Source organism: Culex quinquefasciatus, chromosome 2, assembly GCF_015732765.1.
Source record: "Culex quinquefasciatus strain JHB chromosome 2, VPISU_Cqui_1.0_pri_paternal, whole genome shotgun sequence".
Taxonomy (NCBI): Eukaryota; Metazoa; Arthropoda; class Insecta; order Diptera; family Culicidae; genus Culex; species Culex quinquefasciatus.
Window position 1 is genome coordinate 36,443,074 of NC_051862.1, and position 21,007 is coordinate 36,464,080.

Here is a 21,007-nt window from a genome sequence, read left to right on the forward strand (position 1 = left end):
TTTGATTTTTATTATTGATATCCCAGCATAATATGACTTGCATGCAAGTTGGAAAAACTTGAATGAGAACCAACTGAAAATATAATTTTAAAATGGCTATCAAATTTAGAAAAACCAGAAACCAGGGTGTTTCAAAAGGGGAAAACGTGAACTATAAGATACATGTATTGGTTTAGTTGTTTATTCAATAGTTCTTTTGTAAAATAGTCGACAAAGTAGCTCATTTTGACCTAAACTAACATTTCAAACGGGTGTATCTCAAAATTGGGACCATTTAGAGCAATTCTGGACCCGGATTCGGATTCAGCAGGCAAAATTCTACTAGGAACACATATACTCGTCTCAGAGACAAGAAACATTTGATTTTTTGTTGAACTGTGTAGTCGACAAAGTAGCTCATTTTGACCTAAACTAACATTTCAAACGGGTGTATCTCAAAATTGGGACCATTTAGAGCAATTCTGGACCCGGATTCGGATTCAGCAGGCAAAATTCTACTAGGAACACATATACTCGTCTCAGAGACAAAATCTTGTTGGACTGTGTAATTTGACAAAAGATTTGACAAGATTGTGGAAATTGAAAATCAATATTTCGTTTTGAATCTGATGGAGGATTAGTTTGCGATTGAAGGTAGATAATTTGTTTTTAATTTAGTTATTGTTTTGGTAATTGAAATCAAATTTGTTGTTTGAATTTTATTGTTGTTATTATAATTGACGACCAATGTTTTGTTTTGAATTTGATGCAAAATTTGATTGCTATGGATTGTTGTTATTATTGATGATCATGATCATTATTTTTATTTTTTATTTTGGATTGGATTCTGGTTACTTTGGTAATTGAAGACCAATGTTTATTTTTGAATAAGATAAATATTTGCTTCTTGTAAGTTTTGTTTTAAATTTGTTTTTTTTTTTTTGTTGTGGCAATGACTTAATGCAAAGTCTAACAAAATCACAAATTACAAAATTTACAGGTTTAATTTTGATTGAAAGATTTGATTGTTGATGAGGGAATTAAAGACCAATGTTTTGTTATGATAAGATGACAAATTTGCTTATTTTTGCGATAAATGAAAACCAATATTTTGTTTCGAGTAAGATACGAGGTTTGATTGATATTGTGGTAATCGAAAACCAGTTATTATTTCGAATATGATGATAGATTTGCTTTTTGTTGTGGCAATCGAAGGCCAAGATTTGTTTTCTGAATTTGAGTATTGTTATTATAGAACGGTATTTTTTTTCGGTTTTAAATTTCATGCAATATTTGATTGTTGTTTTATGATGGGCAATTTTGAGTTTTAAATTTGACGCAATATTTGATTGTTTATATGGTAATTGATGACCAATGTTTTGTTTTGAAGTTGATGCAAAATTTGATTATTAATTTTATGGTTAATGAAAAATTTTTAGTTCTCATTTGAATGAAGATTTGATTGTTGTTATTATTGACGATAAATTTTTACTGTGAATTTGATGCAATATTAGATTGTTGCTTGATGCTGTGGAAATTGAAAACTATCTTTTTTTTTGAAAATTTTATAGATTTATGCAAAAATTGACAAACAATGTTTTGCTTTGAAATTTTGAGCAACGTTTTTTGCCGTTATAATTGATTAGTCATAGTTAATTTTGAAGTCTCTTCTGTGTTGGAGGCTGACAGACCTCTGCGATGGTAGTCAGAAAAAAAGTCTCCTCTGTGTTGGAGCCTGACAGACCTCTGCGATGGTAGTCAGAAAAAAGTCTCCTCTGTGTTGGAGCCTGACAGACCTCTGCGATGGTAGTCAGAAAAAAAGTCTTCTCTGTGTTAGAGCCTGACAGACCTCTGACATCATCAGATAAAAAAAAAATTAATATTCTGTGCTGGAGTTCTTTGCGAAAGCATCAGATAACAATCTCCTCGATAAAGGAACCCGACAGACTTTTGTGATGATTTTTTTTAAATAACTTTGCAGAAGGAGCCTTATGGATTTTAAAAATATATTGTTCAGCAAATCTTTTCATTCAATTAAGGACCGTCTTTAACATCACAAAATAAATTGACCTAAGAAAATGAATAAATAAATTTAAATGTGAAAGTGAGCACTTTTTGGTATCCACAGATAAAGCAATATGTATTTTAGCGTTATTTCTGTGAACTGCCTGAAAAAAAGATGATTTCAAATTCATCGAATAGGATTAAAACGCTTGTCACTATAACTAACACTGGAGTTGTCCTCTCTTGAAATATAAACATCTAAATTGAAAGACGTTAATGATTAAGTATTCCATATTGATAGTTGTTATGGTTAATTGTTACTTTAATCGATTTACTCAGCTGTGATACAAAAGTTGCTTGAAACCCAACATTATTTCACAGGAAGGTAAAAATTTAAGTAATCGTTAACATGAACAATACATTATTAGTTAAAAAAAGGAAAAATAATTCACTTAATAATTAATTTGATGCAATTTTTAATAATAAATAAAGGAATGATTAATCATCAGAAATGCTTAAAATATAATTTAAAGTGTGAGAGCGTTGCGTCACATGAGAAAATAATACAAATATTTAAATATTAATTTTGAATTGAGAAGTATGAGTGACAATTTGAGCAACGAAAAAAAAACATTATTTAAAAAAAATAGGAAATATTTAAATTTATTTTTATTTTTCAATGCAATATCTGTTATTTGTATCAAAATAGTTCAAAATCATTCATTAATTTCGATAGAAATTATATTTTAACACTGTATCATTTTATTGAGTTAAAAAAAAACAAAACTTTCAGAATTTTAGTAAAGTAAATATATCAAAATTCAATAAGGAGAAAAATTATTTTGAAATAAATTAAGGAAACTTTGGGGTTCTTCAATCGATTGTACTTAAATATGAAACCAAATTTTATCAAATTACATAACAGGAGTTTATCAGCAAAGAAAAAGTTAAAATTTTAAATAAGAAAAGAAATTATTGACAGGGATCGTAAAGATCGTGATTAAAAAAAATTAAGTTTCTGTGAACAATCTACTCAAGTAATATATCAAAGTAGCTTTGAACACATTTTACATTACGAGAAAAATAAAACAAAATATTTAAAAATAAAACATTAAAAAATCTTTCAGCTGATTTTAGATAAGCAAGATACGTTTTGAAAGAATTTATGGTTAGGATATTGTCTCCTCCGTGTTGGAGCCTGACAGACCTCTGCGGTGGTAGTTTGAAAAATGTTTCGCCTGAGCTGGAACCCTTTGAGAAAGTAGTTCGTTAAATCGGTAATTTTTTTTTAAGAAAGCTTTTGTGGCAAGAATAAACATCATTTGATTTTATTTTTTTATAAAAAAAATGTATTTTGTGCAGAAAAGCACATTTTGAGCATTAATTGGGTCCTAAAATGAAGCTTAGATTGCTGACATTATTGTTTACAGCGATAAAGCTTATTTTTCTGAGTACAATGACCCTTTGTACGACCACAAAGAGTTTAAAATGGATTTTTAAATCAATTTTGAAAAATTAACCCCGCGGTCCTTCTTGACAGAAAAGCTCCTACTTGACAGTTCGTTCCAAGGGGACCATAGTTAATCCATCAAAAAATGTTGTCTTGTAAAAAAAAAAAAAATTTGCATTAAAATGAAAAAAGTGATCAGAAATGGTTTTTAATCGTGTTTTTTACCGTTGTACATAAAAATTTACATAGGACTTTAGTACCCAATTGAATTATTTATATTATTTTTGCAATTTGCTTCATTTATTGAGATTGCTTTTCAAGAAATCATCTTAAACTGAAATATGGACTATTTTTTATTTTATAAAAGTGTACCGGTACTGATGAAAACAAATTCTTCGAAAATATTACTGATTTTGCATTTTAGTAATTTTTGCCATGATTTATTAACAGTTTCAAAATTAGTTAAAATGCGGTAATTTTTGATACAATGTTAAGCGGTGTACGCACATCGGAAGGAACCGGTCAAGAAAAAATTCAAATGGGCAGCAGTAGAAGCGAAAGCAAGCCAGATAGGGTGAAGAAAAGCCCTAAGAAAACGCTCGCTCTCCTTTGTTCTGCTGTTCGTGAAGCTGTTTCTTTCCTTCCGATCTCCATACTAGCCTTTATTTAAAAAAAAATGTTGTTTGTTTTAGCTGTACAGCTTGGTTGGGAATAAATTACAGAAAAGTACAGATAAAAATATTGAAAATGAGGAAGGAATAAGCCTGCTTGTAGATCCATTTTGGGTGTTTTTGGGTATTAATTCTAAAAAATACTTTTCGTCACGTCTGCATTTGATATTAAAATCAGTTTATGTTTACCTTCAAGTCCCGTCTGGTGAATCAATCGGACGTGGCACTGGGCTTGGGCTCATAATCCATAGATTGGTTTGAACTCCTTGGCGGGCGCACATAAATTCAAAGTGTAAATTTGAGTCAACACAATATCTGTGTGTGCCTGTCATAGTTTTTGCTTCAGATTTTTTTTTAATAAGTTAAATAAATTACCACATTGTATATATTTTTTAGAAATGTTTATTCTTTGTTTTTGTATGATACACATAAATTTAAAACTTTAAAAACGCCAGGATTATGCTTCATTTGTTATTTAAGTCAGCAACATGTTAGATTTTTGAATTTAGAACACATTGTTTTATATTTCATATTCACAAAATGATAATAATTAAAAATAATATGATTCCATTTAATTCGAAATGTAAAAAAAAAAAATAAAAATTGCTTTTGAATTTGAATTATTACTTTTTTTTAAATCGTGTTGTGTTGTTTCAGCAATGTTTGTAAAATTTGCTTTTTAATTTTAAATTACATAAAATTTAAAGAAAATCAGGTAAACAATCACTAATCTCGTATTGCTTAAAAAATTGATAAACCTGCGTTTATTTGAGAAATATTTGTGGTTTTTGTTTTTCTCCTCGTTTTTTTCTATTTCTAATATTTTCAGGTGTTTTAAATTTTCAACCTCATCAGCGCATTCCATTTTCTACAACTCCTGCGATCGGATGTCAGTCTCTTGGACAACATAGATGAAACATTTCGAAGACTGCGCTTTCGTATTTAGATCAGCATGAAAACAAAGTCGAGGAACCCGACGAAAATCTTTTAGGAAATTGAAAACAAAATAGATTGATTTAGCATTCATGCAATTTTTCTGTTAGGAATTATGATTGATATTCGTCATCTTGAGAGTAGAAAAGAGGGAGAATGTAGGGATTATGGGTTGCAGGATTGAATATGTAATAAATTATTAAATGAGTATTTATTATAAGATTGATATAATTCATAAATAAGAATTAAGAGCGCAACAAAAAGTGCGCACCTTCATGAATATTGCCTTGTTAGCTAATTGTGGATTGAGTGCGAGAGCGCGCTAGCGAGCTGCGAGAGAGAACAACGAGCGAGAAAACAACGAGATGCGCGCGGCCGGCGAAAGAGAGAATGAAGATTGTCAAATCAGTTTTGTGGTTAATTTCTGTGGAATAAGACGTGTTGTTTGTTAATTGCAAAATATCTGTGTTTTTATTATAAAAGAAAGTCCCCGATCACGACAATGGCAATTTTAACATTTTAACATTTTAACATTTTAACATTTTAACATTTTAACATTTTAACATTTTAACATTTTGACATTTTAACATTTTAACATTTTAACATTTTAACATTTTAACATTTTAACATTTTAACATTTTAACATTTTAACATTTTAACATTTTAACATTTTAACATTTTAACATTTTAACATTTTAACATGTCAAAACAAATCGCGGAATTTTTTTCGAATAAAAGCCATTTTAGGTTAAAATCTTCAGAAAAAAAAAATCAGAAAAACTCTAAAATTCTCTTTTTTGGAAATTGTTGATCCGAATTTGGTTGCTGAGATATGGCTATATGCAAAGAATTAAAATCACGAAAAATTTTGAATTGATGATATCATAGAATCAATTGATCCGATGTTTAATGTTAAAAAGTGAAACTCGTGTGAAATTTCCTTAACCCTTAGAAAATAATAATTTCAGATATTTTAAATCACGACATACATTTTGCAAGGGCTTTAACCAAAATTTGAAACCTTGAAACATGGTTTATGATCGATTTGTAGTCTTCGGCAAAGTTTTAGGTTTCTGTTCAAATAAATTTCAAAAAGTGGTTTATTGATGGTCTCTAGATGTTAAATTTCATTTTCAATAGAAAACTACATTTATAAACATTTAATTAAGTGCAACATTTTGATAAACTGCACCATTTTTATGTCTTCATTTTTTTTTTTGAAATTTGTGTTTTTGTTTAGTTCTAATTGTCATCATAATATGAAATTTAACCAGCATTTTGATATTGAAAGTCTCATTTTTGCAGTCAAGTTTTTATTTATAATTTAAAAATATAATTGATTTAGAATTAAAATTCTAAAAAAACCTAGTTCAAACAAGTTTAACCTTCTGCAATCCACGATAAGGTTCAAGTTGTTATGTTGTTAGCAACATAACAAAGAACATTGCAAGTTGCTCCCATTTTTCAACTATTACTGGATTTTGACTATTTTTAATTCATTTTTTATATAAAATAAAAAAAATAATTTCAATATTACTTAAACTCGTAGGGAAGCATTTCTGCAATATTGTTCTTAAGCGAGGAGCAGTTTTCTAGAAAAAAAAATTTGTTTGCATTTCTCCAGAGAACCCTCCCTTTACCAAACCGCTTCCCATTCATTCTTGTGCTGCTGCTGCTGCTGCAAACTGCAAGCCCCTGAATGTCGCAAACCACCGTTCATTCCCAAGGTCATTCTTTCGCAACCGCGTGCGCACAGATCTCGCAAAGCTCGCACGTGACTCGCTCAAAACCATCAATCATATGACTCACTGGCGGGACTTTTCCTCCACGTGCGCGCGCAGTCGTACGATCGTTAACGATCTGTTGTTGTTGATCGCGCGCACTCATCGGTTCTTAACAACTGAGCGGGTGCTCTCTTTTTAGTACAGTTCTAAACAACATGCAGTGCGGGACGACCGCGATTCTGTGCTGCTGCGTCGCGGCGATCGTCGCGGGTCTTCCGGAGCGGTACGGGAAACCGCCGGTGGTGCACACTGGGCTTGGGAGTATTCGGGGGTCTGTGCTGGAGACGCGACTTGGGCAGAAGTTTTTCGCGTTCAGGGGGATCAGGTATGCGGAGGCTCCGACGGGATCGTTGAGGTTCCGGGCGCCGTGGCCGGTTTCGCCGTGGAATGACACGCTGGATGCGAGTGGGGATGGCCCGATGTGTCCCCAGCCGGCGATCGATGAGAGTGACGTGTCGGAAGATTGCTTGCGGTTGAACGTGTACAGTCGGGTTATTCCGGACGAGTTGATCCGGATTCGTCCGGCGGACGTGCTGGTCTACCTGCACCCGGGTGGATTCTACGCCTTTTCCGGTCAAAGTCACAACAACGCCGGACCGCAGTACCTGATGGATCGCGACATTGTCCTCGTGACGATCAACTACCGGTTGGGATCGCTCGGGTTCATGTCCACCGGAACCAAGCACTGCCCGGGCAACGCCGGCCTCAAAGATCAAGTTCTAGCGCTCAAGTGGATCCGCGATCACATCTCCGCCTTCGGAGGCAACCCCAACTCGGTGACCTTGATGGGCTACAGCGCCGGTGCGTTCAGCATCACCCTGCACTTGATTTCCCCGATGTCCACCGGACTGTTCCACCGGGCGATCGTCATGAGCGGAGCAACCACTAGCCAAGTCCAAATCCCCAACCATCAACTAGAGCTAGCCCAAAAGCAGGCGATCCTTCTGAACTGCCCAATCATCTCCACACCAAAGATGATCGACTGCCTCCGTCAAAAACCAGCCTCAGACTTCGCCAACTCCCTCCAATCCATGTTCATGATCGCGTGGAACCCAATCCTGCTCTGGAAGCCCGTAATCGAGCCCGACTTTGGTCAGGAGCGCTTCCTCACCCAAGACCCCACGGAAGCCTACCTCAAGGGAGAGTTCACCAAGATCCCGATTATCGCCGGGATCACGCGGGACGAGTTCGCCGGCCCGGCCGTAAACTTCCTGCGGAATGAATCGCTCCGGATGGAGCTGGACGAAGGGTTCGAAGCGTTGGCGCCGGTGTTGTTTCTGTACGAGCGTGGCACGAAGGAATCGACCAGGGAGAGCGCTGCATTACGGGATAGATTCCTCGGGAATGAGTCACTCAGCTTGGAGCGATCGCTGGAAGGGTTAAGTCAGGTGGGTGTTACGAAACGGGTAATCGAGAGAGTGCGTGCGTGCAATTTAATTGTTGCCAAGGGGAATTCTTTTGCATATTGTTGTGCAATTAGCTGGGATGACAATATGTGGTAGACATATAATTATAGAGTGTAATAGATAAGAGTGAGAGTGTTGTAAAAAGTTGGAACGATTAACTGTTTCATAACTTATTTTTTGCAATTCCGTTGAAAACTTTTTATTGTCCGTCTCGATAAACGTATCAAGAAATTAAAAAGAGACATGTGAGCCAGTAACATGGAGTTAAACTTTCGCAACTGTCATGGTAAACTTCACAGAAGCTTGACAGAAAGTTTAACTCCAGATTGCACTTTTAATTTTTCGATTCATTATAGAGCAATTGGGTACTAAAGTCCTATGTCAATTTTTATGTACAACGGTAAAAAACACGATTAAATACCATTTCTGATCACTTTTTTTCATTTTAATGCAAATTTTTTTTTTTGACAAGGCAACATTTTTTCGATGGATCAACTATGGTCCCCTTGGAACGAGCTGTCAAGTAGGAGCTTTTCTGTCAAGAAGGACCGCGAGGTTAATTCAAGCAAAACATTGTAAAAGGTTCAAAGTCCATTTTCAAAACATTGAGAAAAATCAAAGTGAAATTTGGAAAAAGTTTTTCAAATCCTAATTCAAGCGAACGAAGACAATCTAAGAGATTATTGACTTAAATAGTGAAAAACTATTACGACTACGTTTTGTTGTACTTAGAATTACAAACATATATATTATATTCGAGAAAATTGATGAAAAAGCAACAAAGGCCCTTACAAAAATATTTTGCACCATGGGGAGAGAGTTGGCCCTTTGCATTTTAGATCCTTTGAAAACAGTGGAAGTTTCACTTTCCATTTTGGCCCCTGACCTAACACGAAGACAGCTTGTTTATGTTTACGTTTTGTTTGGTCGGCCCGTGGCCAAAACAGATCTAACCAAAACAAATCACAGTCTCCTGTTTGGCCTTTTGCATTCAATCAAATTGTTCAGCGTCTTTTGATTGATTTTAGTGTTAAAATTGGTGATGGGTGCAATATTTATGGATACAAAACCGTCGGAACAACCGCAGGTAAGCCTAATCTTGAAGAAATATTCTGCTCTTTCAAGTTAGCTGATCAGAAAGTTTGACCCTCTCTTGAAGCTTGAAGATCTTTTTTACAAAAAATCAACAATTTCAGATTGATACTGGCGCTGCTGATCTCGTAACTTTCCACGTAGAGTCTGTCCACCATAATCGACATGTTCGTGCTGGATAGAAAGATTGACGCGTTCGTTACGTACGATCACGAGGCAAACTGGTTTACGTGCAGAACTCGCGCTGGACGCCGGAAATCTTCAAGCCACAATCGGCACGACCTACAGGATGTTGAGGTGCATATTCGAGCCGAATCGGAGGGTGTCAGCTACATCACGCTTAAGAGTGGCGACCGGGATTTGGTCCTGTCTAACAAAAGGTGCTTACAGAGCAAGCGATTTGGGAGTTTTACCTTTATCTGGAACGAACAACATATCAGCTGGACGTGAAGGCGGACTACATGGCACAATTCGAAAGGTTTGCGATCGTTGAGAGTCCGGAAACGGGTTCAAAGCCAGCGGGTACAAAGGGTTTGAGGGTTAGGTTGACCAGGAGCTGATGATGACCCCCGAGATCAAATTCATGAACATAAAGGTAACTTCAACTCCGTTGGTTTTCGACATTTTCACTTACCGTTACTTTATTTTAGGTCAACTCTATCTACCGCATCGTGCTCAAATCCCAGAAAGGTTGCCGTGACCTGAGCGAGTGGAAGCATTCCCGTGCCAGCACCCTGATCGAGATGTTCGACGCCATCCTTGTGCTGGAGCCAGGAGGACTCCTCTCATGCGTTGCCATCAATGTTCGCTGCTTGGACAATTCAAGACTTTGAACTCGCTTTGAAGAACAAAATCTTCATCAACAAATCGGATCGTATTCAATAAACAAAATATGTTAGTTACATTTAAATAAAATACGTAAATATCGAAAAATTAGCATTATTTTACTCATCACATGACATGAATTACAGTTACTTATGTAAAAATTGATAAACTCCGTGGGCAACTCAACCGACGTCGTTTTTATGTCGACCAGCACGCTCGATGTTCATTTTTCGATTCCGGAACAGCGCTGACTTGTATCGGTTCTCCATCAAACCCTTCCTCCTCCTCGTCGCAGCAATCACAGCAACCTAGTTTTATGATCGTGTCCAGGGCCAGCATATTTTTGTTTCGAATAATAAACCATCGACCGCTCCGACTACGGCACGAAGTATTGGCGCTTATCTCGTCGAGCTTGCTTGTGTGGTCAGTCCCGCAATCGTCACCAGCATTTAACATCTTTGCCAGGTTGTTCAGGACGTCGTCAGTTGGGTTGATTACCGATATAGACGTTTGCGGGGGTACACGTCGTTGCTGCCGAAGTCGGGTAGACGCCCGTTGGCGACGTGCGACCTGAGTGTGTCCGCAGGGTTTCCTCCGTGAAAGAGTTGAAGAAGCGGGACAGCAGGGTTTTGGGTTCTAACAGAGGGATTCAAAAACAAATATTAATGTTTTGGAATTAGCACTTTCAAAATTTTCCACTCACCCGATTCCAGCTTCTTCGAAATGGACAAAACAGATTTTGGCAAGTGATCTCGATCTGGTCGAAAGTTTTGGCGTAATTTTCGATACTGGCCAAGGAGAACTGCTTGTAGCGAGACGAAGAGTTCGAATAGCTACTGCGACCACTATCCGGAAGTCCCCATCCGCCGCCACCACTTTCACTTCCCCCGCGACCTCCGTCAATGAACGAAGACAAGATGAAAATTTAATGGAACGTCATTCCCGCCAGTACTGCATGGACTTCTAAGCTAGCTGTGTGAACTATTGGGCGTTCCGGTGTTCCAGGTTGATGAGGTCGTCTTTATCGTCGCAGCCGGAAACAGTAATGTGTTCCGTGGCCTTGCTGCTCCGTTCTGTCCCGGCCGCTGGTTATTTTCCTAATATTTGAAACAAAGGGCCATACACGTTCTGGTCTTTGTTTTGAAAAATATTGTTTTCGTCCCTGAGCTAACACGTTTTCAAAATCAAAACAACCCAGTTTCCATATTGGTCCTCGGGAGCAAATGGTCTATGAGAAATCTTCGAAAAAAAAAAGTCATGGGTTTGGGCCTTTGTAAAATTCTATTTTTTTCACACAAAAGTGATCTTTTTTATTCTTTATTCAATATGTAGCGTTAGTTAAAGGTTCTTAGCATCGTTTGCAACAAAAAAGCTGTTTGTTTACTTTTTTGACTTGGGTCCTTTTACAATGTTTTGCTTGAATTTTTCAAAATTGATTTGAAAATCAATTTTAAACTCTTTGTGCTCGTACAAAGGGTCATTGTACTCAGAAAAATAAGCTTTATCGCTGTAAACAATAATATCAGCAATCTAAGCTTCATTTTAGGACCCAATTTCAGCTCAAATCAGGATTTTTTCTGGTACTTTTGTACCCGACCATCTCCGATTTCAATGAAACTTTGTAAACATGTTATCCTAGACCTATATAAGCCATTTTTGTGTATATGGAGCCAATAGTACTCGAAAATAACATTTGAGAATGGCGTAAGGTATTTAAATATTTTTGTATTTTGCAATTTAAAAATTACTGTATCTCGAAGCCGTTGCCTCGTATCACAAAGCGGTCAAAAACAAGCTTGCAGGAAATTGGACGAGCTTTCTGAAAAAATACACTGAAACAAAAATACACGCCACTTATTTGAGGTTTTTGATTTTTAAGACTAAAACTTAAATTTAAAGGTGATGTCACGATTTTTTTTTTCATTCAAAATTTTTGAGGAAATAGCCTAAGATAATACCAAAAGACTGACGAAAAATGCAGGATGGTTTAACTCTCCTAAAAAATACGAAAATCATTTACTAAAACTGTTTTTTTAAAAAGTGGTCTAAACATCAAAATTAAAAAAAAAATCTGGGGAATCGATTCCCCAGACATTTTACACAAAAGTCTCCATATTGACCATTGTCCTATGTCCAATCCTTGAGAAGATACAGCGGTTTTAAAAATAAAAATGTTGAAAAAATGGATTTTTTGGTGGTTATTGGCAATTTCTATATGACAGACTTGGTTTTTCATTCTCGTAAATATTTTTACCTGGAAGCTCGTTTCGTGAATTTCACGAAAACTGAGTGATATTCACCCAGATCTGAGTGAAATTCACTCTGAGTGAAATTCACTCAAATCTGACAGATGCCCCCTTTACGCATTTCTGGGTAGGTTCGGTTTTGACGTAAAGTGAGTGATTTTGAACGTTCGTGTAGAAAAGTATCAACCGCGATCAATTTTTGAAAGTCCGGCGCCAACTTATTATTTCAAGAAAATTTACAGCGCTTAACCAAAATCAAATTTACATTGCAACTACGATTAACTTGTCGATATTAGGTTTTACGACAGTTTTTTTGTGTCAATGTGGTAGATTCAGGGCCCCTGAGATCAACAGTAATTAGAATTCAGTGTCTTTTGCAAACTTTTTGCATATTTTTCAAGTTTAATAATTAATTATGATAACATCAACATTGAAATGATAAGAATTAAATTCAAACATAAAGAATGTTTCGATGTGAAATAAAATCATTTCAAAAAATACAAAGGCATAATCCTAACAAATGTTAAATTAGCAACATTGCATGCCAAAAGCAAAATAAACAAATAAAGTTTTGTGATATTATCTGAAAAATTGATCTCAAGATATTTTTTTTTATTTAGACACTCAATTTATTTATTGAATATTTTATGAAGGGCCGGTCAAAGAACTATTTTGAAAAGCCGTCGCGGGCCGGACGTTGGACAGGCTCCCAGTCACGAAATATTCTAGCAGAGCTGGTTCTGCCAGAATCCTGCTAGAACGGTGGAACATTTCTGCTAGAATGCTGTAAGAATACCCAGCTCTGTGAGAACTCTGCTAGAATCCTGCTAGAACGTCGTGACTGGGCCTGTGGTAGATGCTTTGAAGAAATTTTGACAGTTCCAAATATTTCAAAAAAAAAAAATACCAAATTTCTGCGGTTCTCAAGCAAAATCAAAGTTGCATTGTTAATTTGATTTTGGTAAACCGCGGTGGATTTTCTTGAAATAGTTGGAACTGTATACGCGTTGGTGGATTTTTGACAGTTCGAATTATTTCAAGAAAATCCACCGCGATTAATCAAATTCAAATTAACAATACAACTCGAGTGTTGGGAATTCCAAGCAAAAGTGTCCGGATTTCAAATCAGCTTTTATCAAAGTCCGTGATTAAAAGCACAACAAGTCATTTTAATTTTAAAATTCTGATGAAAAATTGTTAGAAAATACATATTTTGCATGCATTCTCTTAAAACTGGCTGTTTATACTACATCCTGATAGAATGATTCCCTGCATCCCAAACTAAAAGCTCATGAGGTTTTTGAAAAATCAACCTCTATTTTTTATGAAGACAGTATCAACATTTCAAAAGGGCGAAACCTACGATCCTGCCGTTTCGGGAAAATCAACATTCAAAATTTTGCAATTCCAATCAATTCCTATTTCCACAAAAAAAGCATGAAAACCATCATTTTTTTCAAAACGTAATAGAAAATAGCAATAATTTCATCATAGAGAGCAATTTGAAATTAATTAAGGTGTTTTTGCTTTTAAAAATTGAGAAAAACAAATTACGCCTTTTTGAAGAGCGTGCCTCCATTTTCGCCCCACCGTATTCGCCACCCACTCAACCAAAACAACGGTTTAGCCCGTCAGGTTACGCCACAAAGCAAAAGTAAACAACAGATTCGCCCTTTTGGTTTTTGTTCACTTTTCGGGTTTTTAAAGAAAAAAGTGGTGAAACAACTATTTTATCATTGTGAAACGTTACAGTCAGTGATAATTCAGTGATATTTGCAACCTCAGTGATAAAAAATTGGTCTAGAAAGCCTTCATAAGGAGTCCGATTCAGGCCAAGACTCGTTGAGCTAGGATACACCGTAAGTAGCAAGTTGGTTTGCCGATGTGGTCTATATTGAAGTGACGTTCCTTGGGGTGTCCCCGCCGGAAGTGGGAGACATGGCACCTGACGACTAGGCCACCCCGCGACACCATCCTGCCTTCTCAATCTTTGCTTAGCTTCAATGGTTACGGAGGCGATGATTTTGTACGGCATTCCTCCTAAACCTCCCTACACTAACTTTTTGTCCTGCAACTGCTCGACCCAGAATCCCCGGATGTCCCAAGAACCGGTAAATTATGGACCTTCATATCTAGATTGTGAATCCAGACCAGATCCCATACTACAATAATTGAAATTAAAAAGTTATGTATTTAGGATCATACAAATCTGTGTTTGTTGTGGAATTGTGGTCAGAGACATCAAAAACATACATTTTGATCCATTTTGAGGATTGTCAGGTTAAAATTCACTAAATTATAACGAAAATTTAGTGTTTCTAAATAAATGTCGGAACTTGCAGAAAACACTACATTCGCCCCTCGTGATTGGATGAAAACACAAGGGCTTGTTGTTGATTAGCCCTTTTGTTTTTTGCTTGTAAAACTACGTATTTTCGGAATTTTGTGATGATGGAGGGTGTTTTAGAATCAGTTTTGTTCGCTTTATATGATTCTGACAAAAACTCAGTTTGTTTACATCTGAGGGTTTTTTTGGGAGATTAGCCAGAGACCGAACTACTTCAGTTGAGTGTTTGCAATAGAATGAATTTTATTTTGGACTGTCGTCCCATTACACCTCCGACTCCCCTATTCGTAGTCTACTGTGATCTGATCTTCGTCGTCTTCCATTACTCCTCCTCGACGTGATCCGGTAGTAGACCGATTTCTTCACGCAGCATCTTGATCCGCATGTTCTGCAACGGCTTCGTAAGAATGTCTGCCAACATCTTCTCAGTCGGGCAGTACTGCAGATCGATCATCTTCTTCTCTTTCAGGTCGCGAACGTAGAAGTATCGGGTTTCGATGTGCTTCGTCCGCTTCTCGATCTTGTTGCCTTCCACGAGCTTGATGCAGCTTTGATTGTCCTCGTAGATCGGCACAGCTCGGTTGATCTTGATCCCGAACTCACCCAGCAGCATCTGCATCCAGATCAGCTCCTTGCATCCTTCAGTCAGCGCCACCAGTTCAGCTTCCGTTGATGACAGCGCTACACAGCTCTGCTTCCGGGAACCCCAGCTGACGAGTCCACCGCCAAAACGCACCAGATATCCAGAGTTAGATTTCCGGTCCCGGTGGTCGCCTGCCCAGTCTGCATCCACGTACATCTCCAGTCCTGCACCGGTAGATCCCAAGTGCAGTTTGTGATCGCTCGTCCCCTTCAGATAGCGTAGCACTCGCTTTGCCTCTTGCCAATCCAGCTGCGTCGGACGACTCGACTTCTGAGCAAGAATCGATGTGCTAACGGCAATGTCCGGTCGGGTGTGAACAGCTACGTACAGCAGACCTCCGATCAAGCTCAAATAATCGGTGTTGTTGGGTAGCTGATCGTTCTCCTCCTTCTGCTGTAGGTAGGCTGGATCCAAGGGAATCTTCGATTTCTTGGCATCCTCTAGACCGAATCGACTTGCCATCTTGGTGATGTACTTCTGCTGGTTCAACTTGAATCCATCGGCCGCTCGCTCAACTTCCATTCCTAGGAAATGCTTCAGATCTCCGAGGTTCGTAACGGTGAAGTGCTGTTGCAGGCCGTTGAATATCGCTTCAAACTCCTCCTCAGTCTCGGCAGCGATCACCATGTCGTCCACGTAGATGATGATATACGCTGTCGACCTTCCGGTCTTCCGAACGTAGAGGCACGGATCAGCCTTCGCTTGGCTGAAGCCCAGTTGCTTGAAAACTGCGTCGATCTTGTGGTTCCACACTCGAGCGGATTGTTTGAGTCCGTACAGACTCTTCTTTAATCGACACACAGTATTGACGTCTCCGGTTGTGTATCCTGCAGGCTGCTTCATGTAGATGGTCTCCTCCAACTTGCCATGAAGGTACGCTGTCTTGACGTCCACGTGCTTTGCCACCATCTTCCGACGGCTAGCGATTGTCAGCAGGATCCGGAACGTTTCTTGTCTGGCCACAGGTGCGAAAACTTCGTCGAAGTCCACGCCAAACTTCTGGGTGAAGCCCTGCGCCACGAGCCTGGCCTTGTGCCGCACGATGTTGCCCTTCTCGTCCTCCTTGGTCTTGAACAGCCATTTACATCCGATCGCCTTGCGATCCGGGGGCAGCTGGACCAGCTCCCACGTGCCGTTCTCCATGAGTGATCGGTACTCATCGTCCATCGCATCCTTCCACAGCTTCGCATCGCCACGTTTCATCGCCTCTGCCGGTGTAACGGGATCTCGACCCTTCGTGGGCTGAAGTCTGGCTGCAAGTCCAACTAGTGTATCGTCCGAGTTCTCGTCTCCACTTGTTTCCGAGTCTGAAACGATCTCGTCATATCCAGAGTTGGCTGTGAATGATGGAAGGGACAGGCCTTTGCTCGACAGAATAAAATCTTTGAACTTGCCTGGAAGACTGCGCTCCCGACCGCTGCGCAACAACGCCGGTGACCCAGGCGGATGTAATGGTCGCGAGGGGAGCGCAATAGGTGTCACGTCACAGCTGGGACCTGCCGAGGGCTCGGCGTCCTCTACTTCAACTTCAACTTCAGCGTTGTCGTTTTCGAGTTCAGCTATGACTTCTGGCTCTTGTGGGATATCATCAACGACTGGTTCAGCTTCTTCCAGCTGCACCGGAGGCTCGTCTTCTTCCTGCACACACGGGATGGGTTCTTCAAAATCCAAACGAATCACCATCGGTTGCTTTGCAGAGACAGGAGCGCTTGCCGGGACTCCTCCTTCACGGAGAAAAGTTACGTCTCGTCGCTTGATCAACTTCTTCGCTATCGGATCCCACAGGCGGTAGGCCTTGATATCCTCCTCGAAACCTGTCAGAATACACTCGTGGGCTTTGGCGTCCCACTTCTTCCGCTTCTGTTTCGGGATGTGCACCATGACTGGAGTTCCGAACACACGGATGTGTGCCAGATTTTGTTTACGTCCAGTCCACACCTCTTCCGGTGTCTTGTCGTGGCCTTTGGTTGGAGATCGATTCGCCAGGTACACCGCTGTGCCCGTTGCCTCCGCCCAGAAGGTCTTTGGTAGGTTGGCGTCAAACAGCATGCACCGCGCACGCTCGACAATGGTCCGGTTCCCGCGTTCAGCAAGCCCGTTCTGCTCCGGCGTGTAGTCCACCGTCGTTTGATGGCGTATTCCCAAGCGGCTGAGCAAGACCTGCAACTTCTTGTTGGTGAACTCCTTACCGTTGTCCGTGCGAAGAATCTTCAACTTCCGACCAGTTTGCCTCTCCGCCTTGCAGCGGAAATCCTCGAACGCATCGTAGACCTCATCCGCCGACTTTTGCTTCAGAAAGTACACAGCGATCCGCCGCGACTTGTCGTCGATGAAGCTCAGGTAGTACCGCCTACCTCCGAGGGATTGAACCTCCATCGGTCCACAGATGTCGGAGTGAACCAACTCCAACAGGTCGCTTGCGCGCGAACCGGCCTTGCTGAACGGAAGACGTGTCTGCTTACCCATAGCGCAAACCTTGCACTTTTCGACAGCAGACTCGTTGTAGTAGACTCCGGAGACTAGACCATTCTTCAAACGTCTCACGCCGTCGAAGTTGAGATGGCCCATCCGCTTGTGCCAAAGTTCCAACGATTCCGCAGCAGTCACCGCGAGCGCTTGAGGCTTCGGTACGGCCTGGTTCAGCCTGAAGATGTCCTTGACCATACTTCCGGTGGCAACGATGGCCCCGGCTGCGTTGATCACCTTCACTCCACCCTTGTCAAACGTAACCGTGTTCCCTCTCTTCACGATTTGGCTTACCGAGAGTAGGTTCGTCGATAGGTCCGGAATTACCTGCACGTCGTTGACTTCAATCGGCTTCTCGTCGGGTGAAACCGTGGTCCACAGCTTCATGCTTCCCTTTGCGACGACCTTCATGGCACCTCTGTTCGCAGCAACGACTGTACCACTGTAGTTCTCCAGGTTGTCCAACGTTTCCTTCGACTTCGCAAAGTGGTTGGAAGCCCCTGAATCGAAGTACCAGTGGTCGTCCTCGTTGACGGTTGACAGTACGGTACACCAAGCGTCACCGTCCCTCCGATTTGAGTCCTTCGAGCGGCAATCCTTCGCAATGTGTCCGAACTTCTGGCAGCGCCTGCACTTCGGACCCTTGCTGTCGCCGGTTGGTCGTGGTGGCCGTTTCTGCTCGGGTCTGCGTTCCTGCTTCCTGCTTGAGTAGGCCGCGCCCGCCGATGTCACCGGGAGTTCCTGCAGCAACTTCGTTTTTATCGAATCTCCAGAAATCACCGTTCCAGAATTCTCCAGAGCCATGATCATCGGGCGGTACGATTCCGGCAGTCCCGCCAACAGCAGTCCACCGACCAATTCCTCCGGAATAATCATTCCGATACCACGCAGCTGGTGCGCGGTTGACATCACCGTGTTCACGAATTCCTCCATGGACGAACAGTCCTCCAAGTGCGTCGAACCGAACTTCCTGATCAGGCCGGTCCGTCGGGTCAGTCCCGCGTCCTCGAAAGCGGCTTCGAGCGCTTCCCACGCTTCCTTGGCGGTCTTCGTGTCCTTCACGTGACAAAAATTGTGACGTTCCAGGTGCAGGATGATCTTGCCTCTTGCCTTGCGATCCTTGACGGCATCTACAGCTTCGTAAGTTCCGTCCGCCTTCTTTGCCGGCTTCACAGCGGTCCAAAATTCTTCGACTTCAAGGTACGTCTGCATCGCAAACTTCCAGTCGGCCCAATTTTCGCGACCAGCAAGCCGTTCCAAGGCTGGGAAACTTCCGACTTGACTCATCTTGCTCTGGAACTTTTCGTAAACTTCTTGAAAAAATAACTGCTTCTCAAAATTCTTCTAAGTGTTCAGTTTTTGAAATCTTCCTGGGCCCATAACCTTTTGGGAGATTAGCCAGAGACCGAACTACTTCAGTTGAGTGTTTGCAATAGAATGAATTTTATTTTGGACTGTCGTCCCATTACACCTCCGACTCCCCTATTCGTAGTCTACTGTGATCTGATCTTCGTCGTCTTCCATTAGGTTTCGCCCTATTGAAAAGTTGTTACAGAAGTTCCTATACCGAACAGACGGTAGTAACTTAATTCATGCCATTTCAATAACAAATATTGTTATAATAACAGAAAATGCTACGAATTCTTCTTGAAAAATCCATTTTTGCATAAGAGTTTAATAACAGTTTAAATAACAGTTTGAATAACATTTTTTGTTATGGAAGAATACCTCCAACTGTTATTGGGATGATTGGATTAGTTGTTAAAATAACAAAAAAGAATAACAAAGATTTGTTCGAAGAATAACTTAAAATGCTATTAGTCTGCTATTACAATAACAATCCAATAATACAATAATAATAATAATAATACAATAACAAAAAAAATCATAACGCCGATTAACAAAACCTGTTAATGTGGTTGGCCTAGTATGTATTTTCAAATATCAAAAAATGTTATTCCCAAACTATTTCCGTCTGCTCGAGTAGTCCCCAACCCCAACAGCCTTTAGAGTAGACGAACCTCTTTGGACTCTTCGGCAATGTTGTTATACACAAATTTATTGTAATACAATTGTTTCCTCCTCTAGCTCTTCGCCGACAGTCTCATTGGCTTTGCGATGCATCGCTTCGTCCAGCTTGCCGCCCGCCACACCACCGTCTACCAGTACAAGTTCTCGTACGTCGGTCGGTACAGCTTCTTTTACCACCCGAACGCAACAACCCCGTACGGAGTGGTCCACCACGACGATCTGCTTTACTTGTTTGCGATTCCATCAAAGGCACCTATATTCAATGAGACCGATCCGGAAAATGGCACCGTCGAGCGGCTGACCCGGATGTGGAGCGCATTCGCCAAAACTGGGTGAGATTTTTTGAATATTTTTGCAGATTTTAAATTTGACTAATTTTGTTGATTTTTCAAGAGACCCAAATCAAGCGGAAATGTTTCCGAAGCCCAACTGGATTCCGGTCAGCATAAGTCACGACAACTATCTGGTCATCGGAGACGGTCTCTCGATGGAGGAAGGTCTCTACACGGATCGTTACGCGTTCTGGGACCAATTGTTCCCTCTGCCGAGCAAGTGGTAGTGTCATTTAAGTTACAAATTTCTATAGCCCAATCAGCAACGTCCAAAAATAAAGCTTTAAACTTACCGTCCAGCGATTCCTTCATTTCGTTGTAACCCATCTCGAGGGCGTCCAGCGCCGTAAACAGCCCCGTAATCGACTTCATGCTCTTGAAATCCTTCTCCGCCTCCCGGATGATCTTGAAAGATTCCCGCACCTTATCGTCGTACTTGCTCGACTGTCCTCCCTTGATGAAGAACGAATCGTACCCGTACTCCTTCTCATCTTGCACGAACCGGAACGCGTCCCCGATGAACATCTTCCAAAAAATTACCACCAGCTGGGGCGCCTCCTCCTGTGGTCGCTCCAACACGAACCGTTTAATCTCGCGCCAATCGGCCAGCGTGACGCGCACCTTACAGAACAGCTCCGTCGGTTGCTTAAAGTACAGCGCGTACAGAAGGTAGAAGGCACCGATCCGGTCCAGCGGAAGTTTGGCCGCCAGGAAGATGTGCTTCACGATGACGAGCGCTTCGTGGGTGAACTCGACCAGCTCGACCTCGGTGTTGCGGGCGCTGAAATCAATTCATTT

At 40.4% G+C, this 21,007-nt stretch overlaps 2 protein-coding genes across 2 annotated transcripts in view; one reads left to right on the forward strand and one right to left on the reverse strand.

The window, feature by feature from the left end:
* Nucleotides 1–21,007, reverse strand: part of LOC119766762 — a 37,256-nt gene that overhangs the window by 15,987 nt on the left and 262 nt on the right. Inside the window, exon 2 of the mRNA XM_038252459.1 lies at nt 20,503–20,990. Within this exon, the coding sequence (XP_038108387.1) occupies nt 20,503–20,990 (488 nt within the window). The remainder of the gene's footprint in view (nt 1–20,502; nt 20,991–21,007) is intronic.
* On the forward strand, nt 6,945–20,508 carry LOC119766761 (venom carboxylesterase-6). Its single transcript, XM_038252458.1, has 3 exons — nt 6,945–8,209; nt 19,935–20,209; nt 20,271–20,508. The coding sequence occupies exons 1-3, from the start codon at nt 6,977–6,979 to the stop codon at nt 20,434–20,436; spliced, it is 1,674 nt and encodes a 557-aa protein (XP_038108386.1). The 5' UTR covers nt 6,945–6,976; the 3' UTR covers nt 20,437–20,508.

Excerpts from the sequence above, each read along its gene's own strand:
- LOC119766761 (XM_038252458.1), top strand. The coding sequence starts at position 6,977 with ATGCAGTGCGGGACGACCGCGATTCTGTGCTGCTGCGTCGCGGCGATC. Across the intron at positions 8,210-19,934 it reads CGCTGGAAGGGTTAAGTCAG|CTCTTCGCCGACAGTCTCAT; the intron begins GTGGGTGTTACG and ends TTCCTCCTCTAG. Across the intron at positions 20,210-20,270 it reads AGCGCATTCGCCAAAACTGG|AGACCCAAATCAAGCGGAAA; the intron begins GTGAGATTTTTT and ends TGATTTTTCAAG.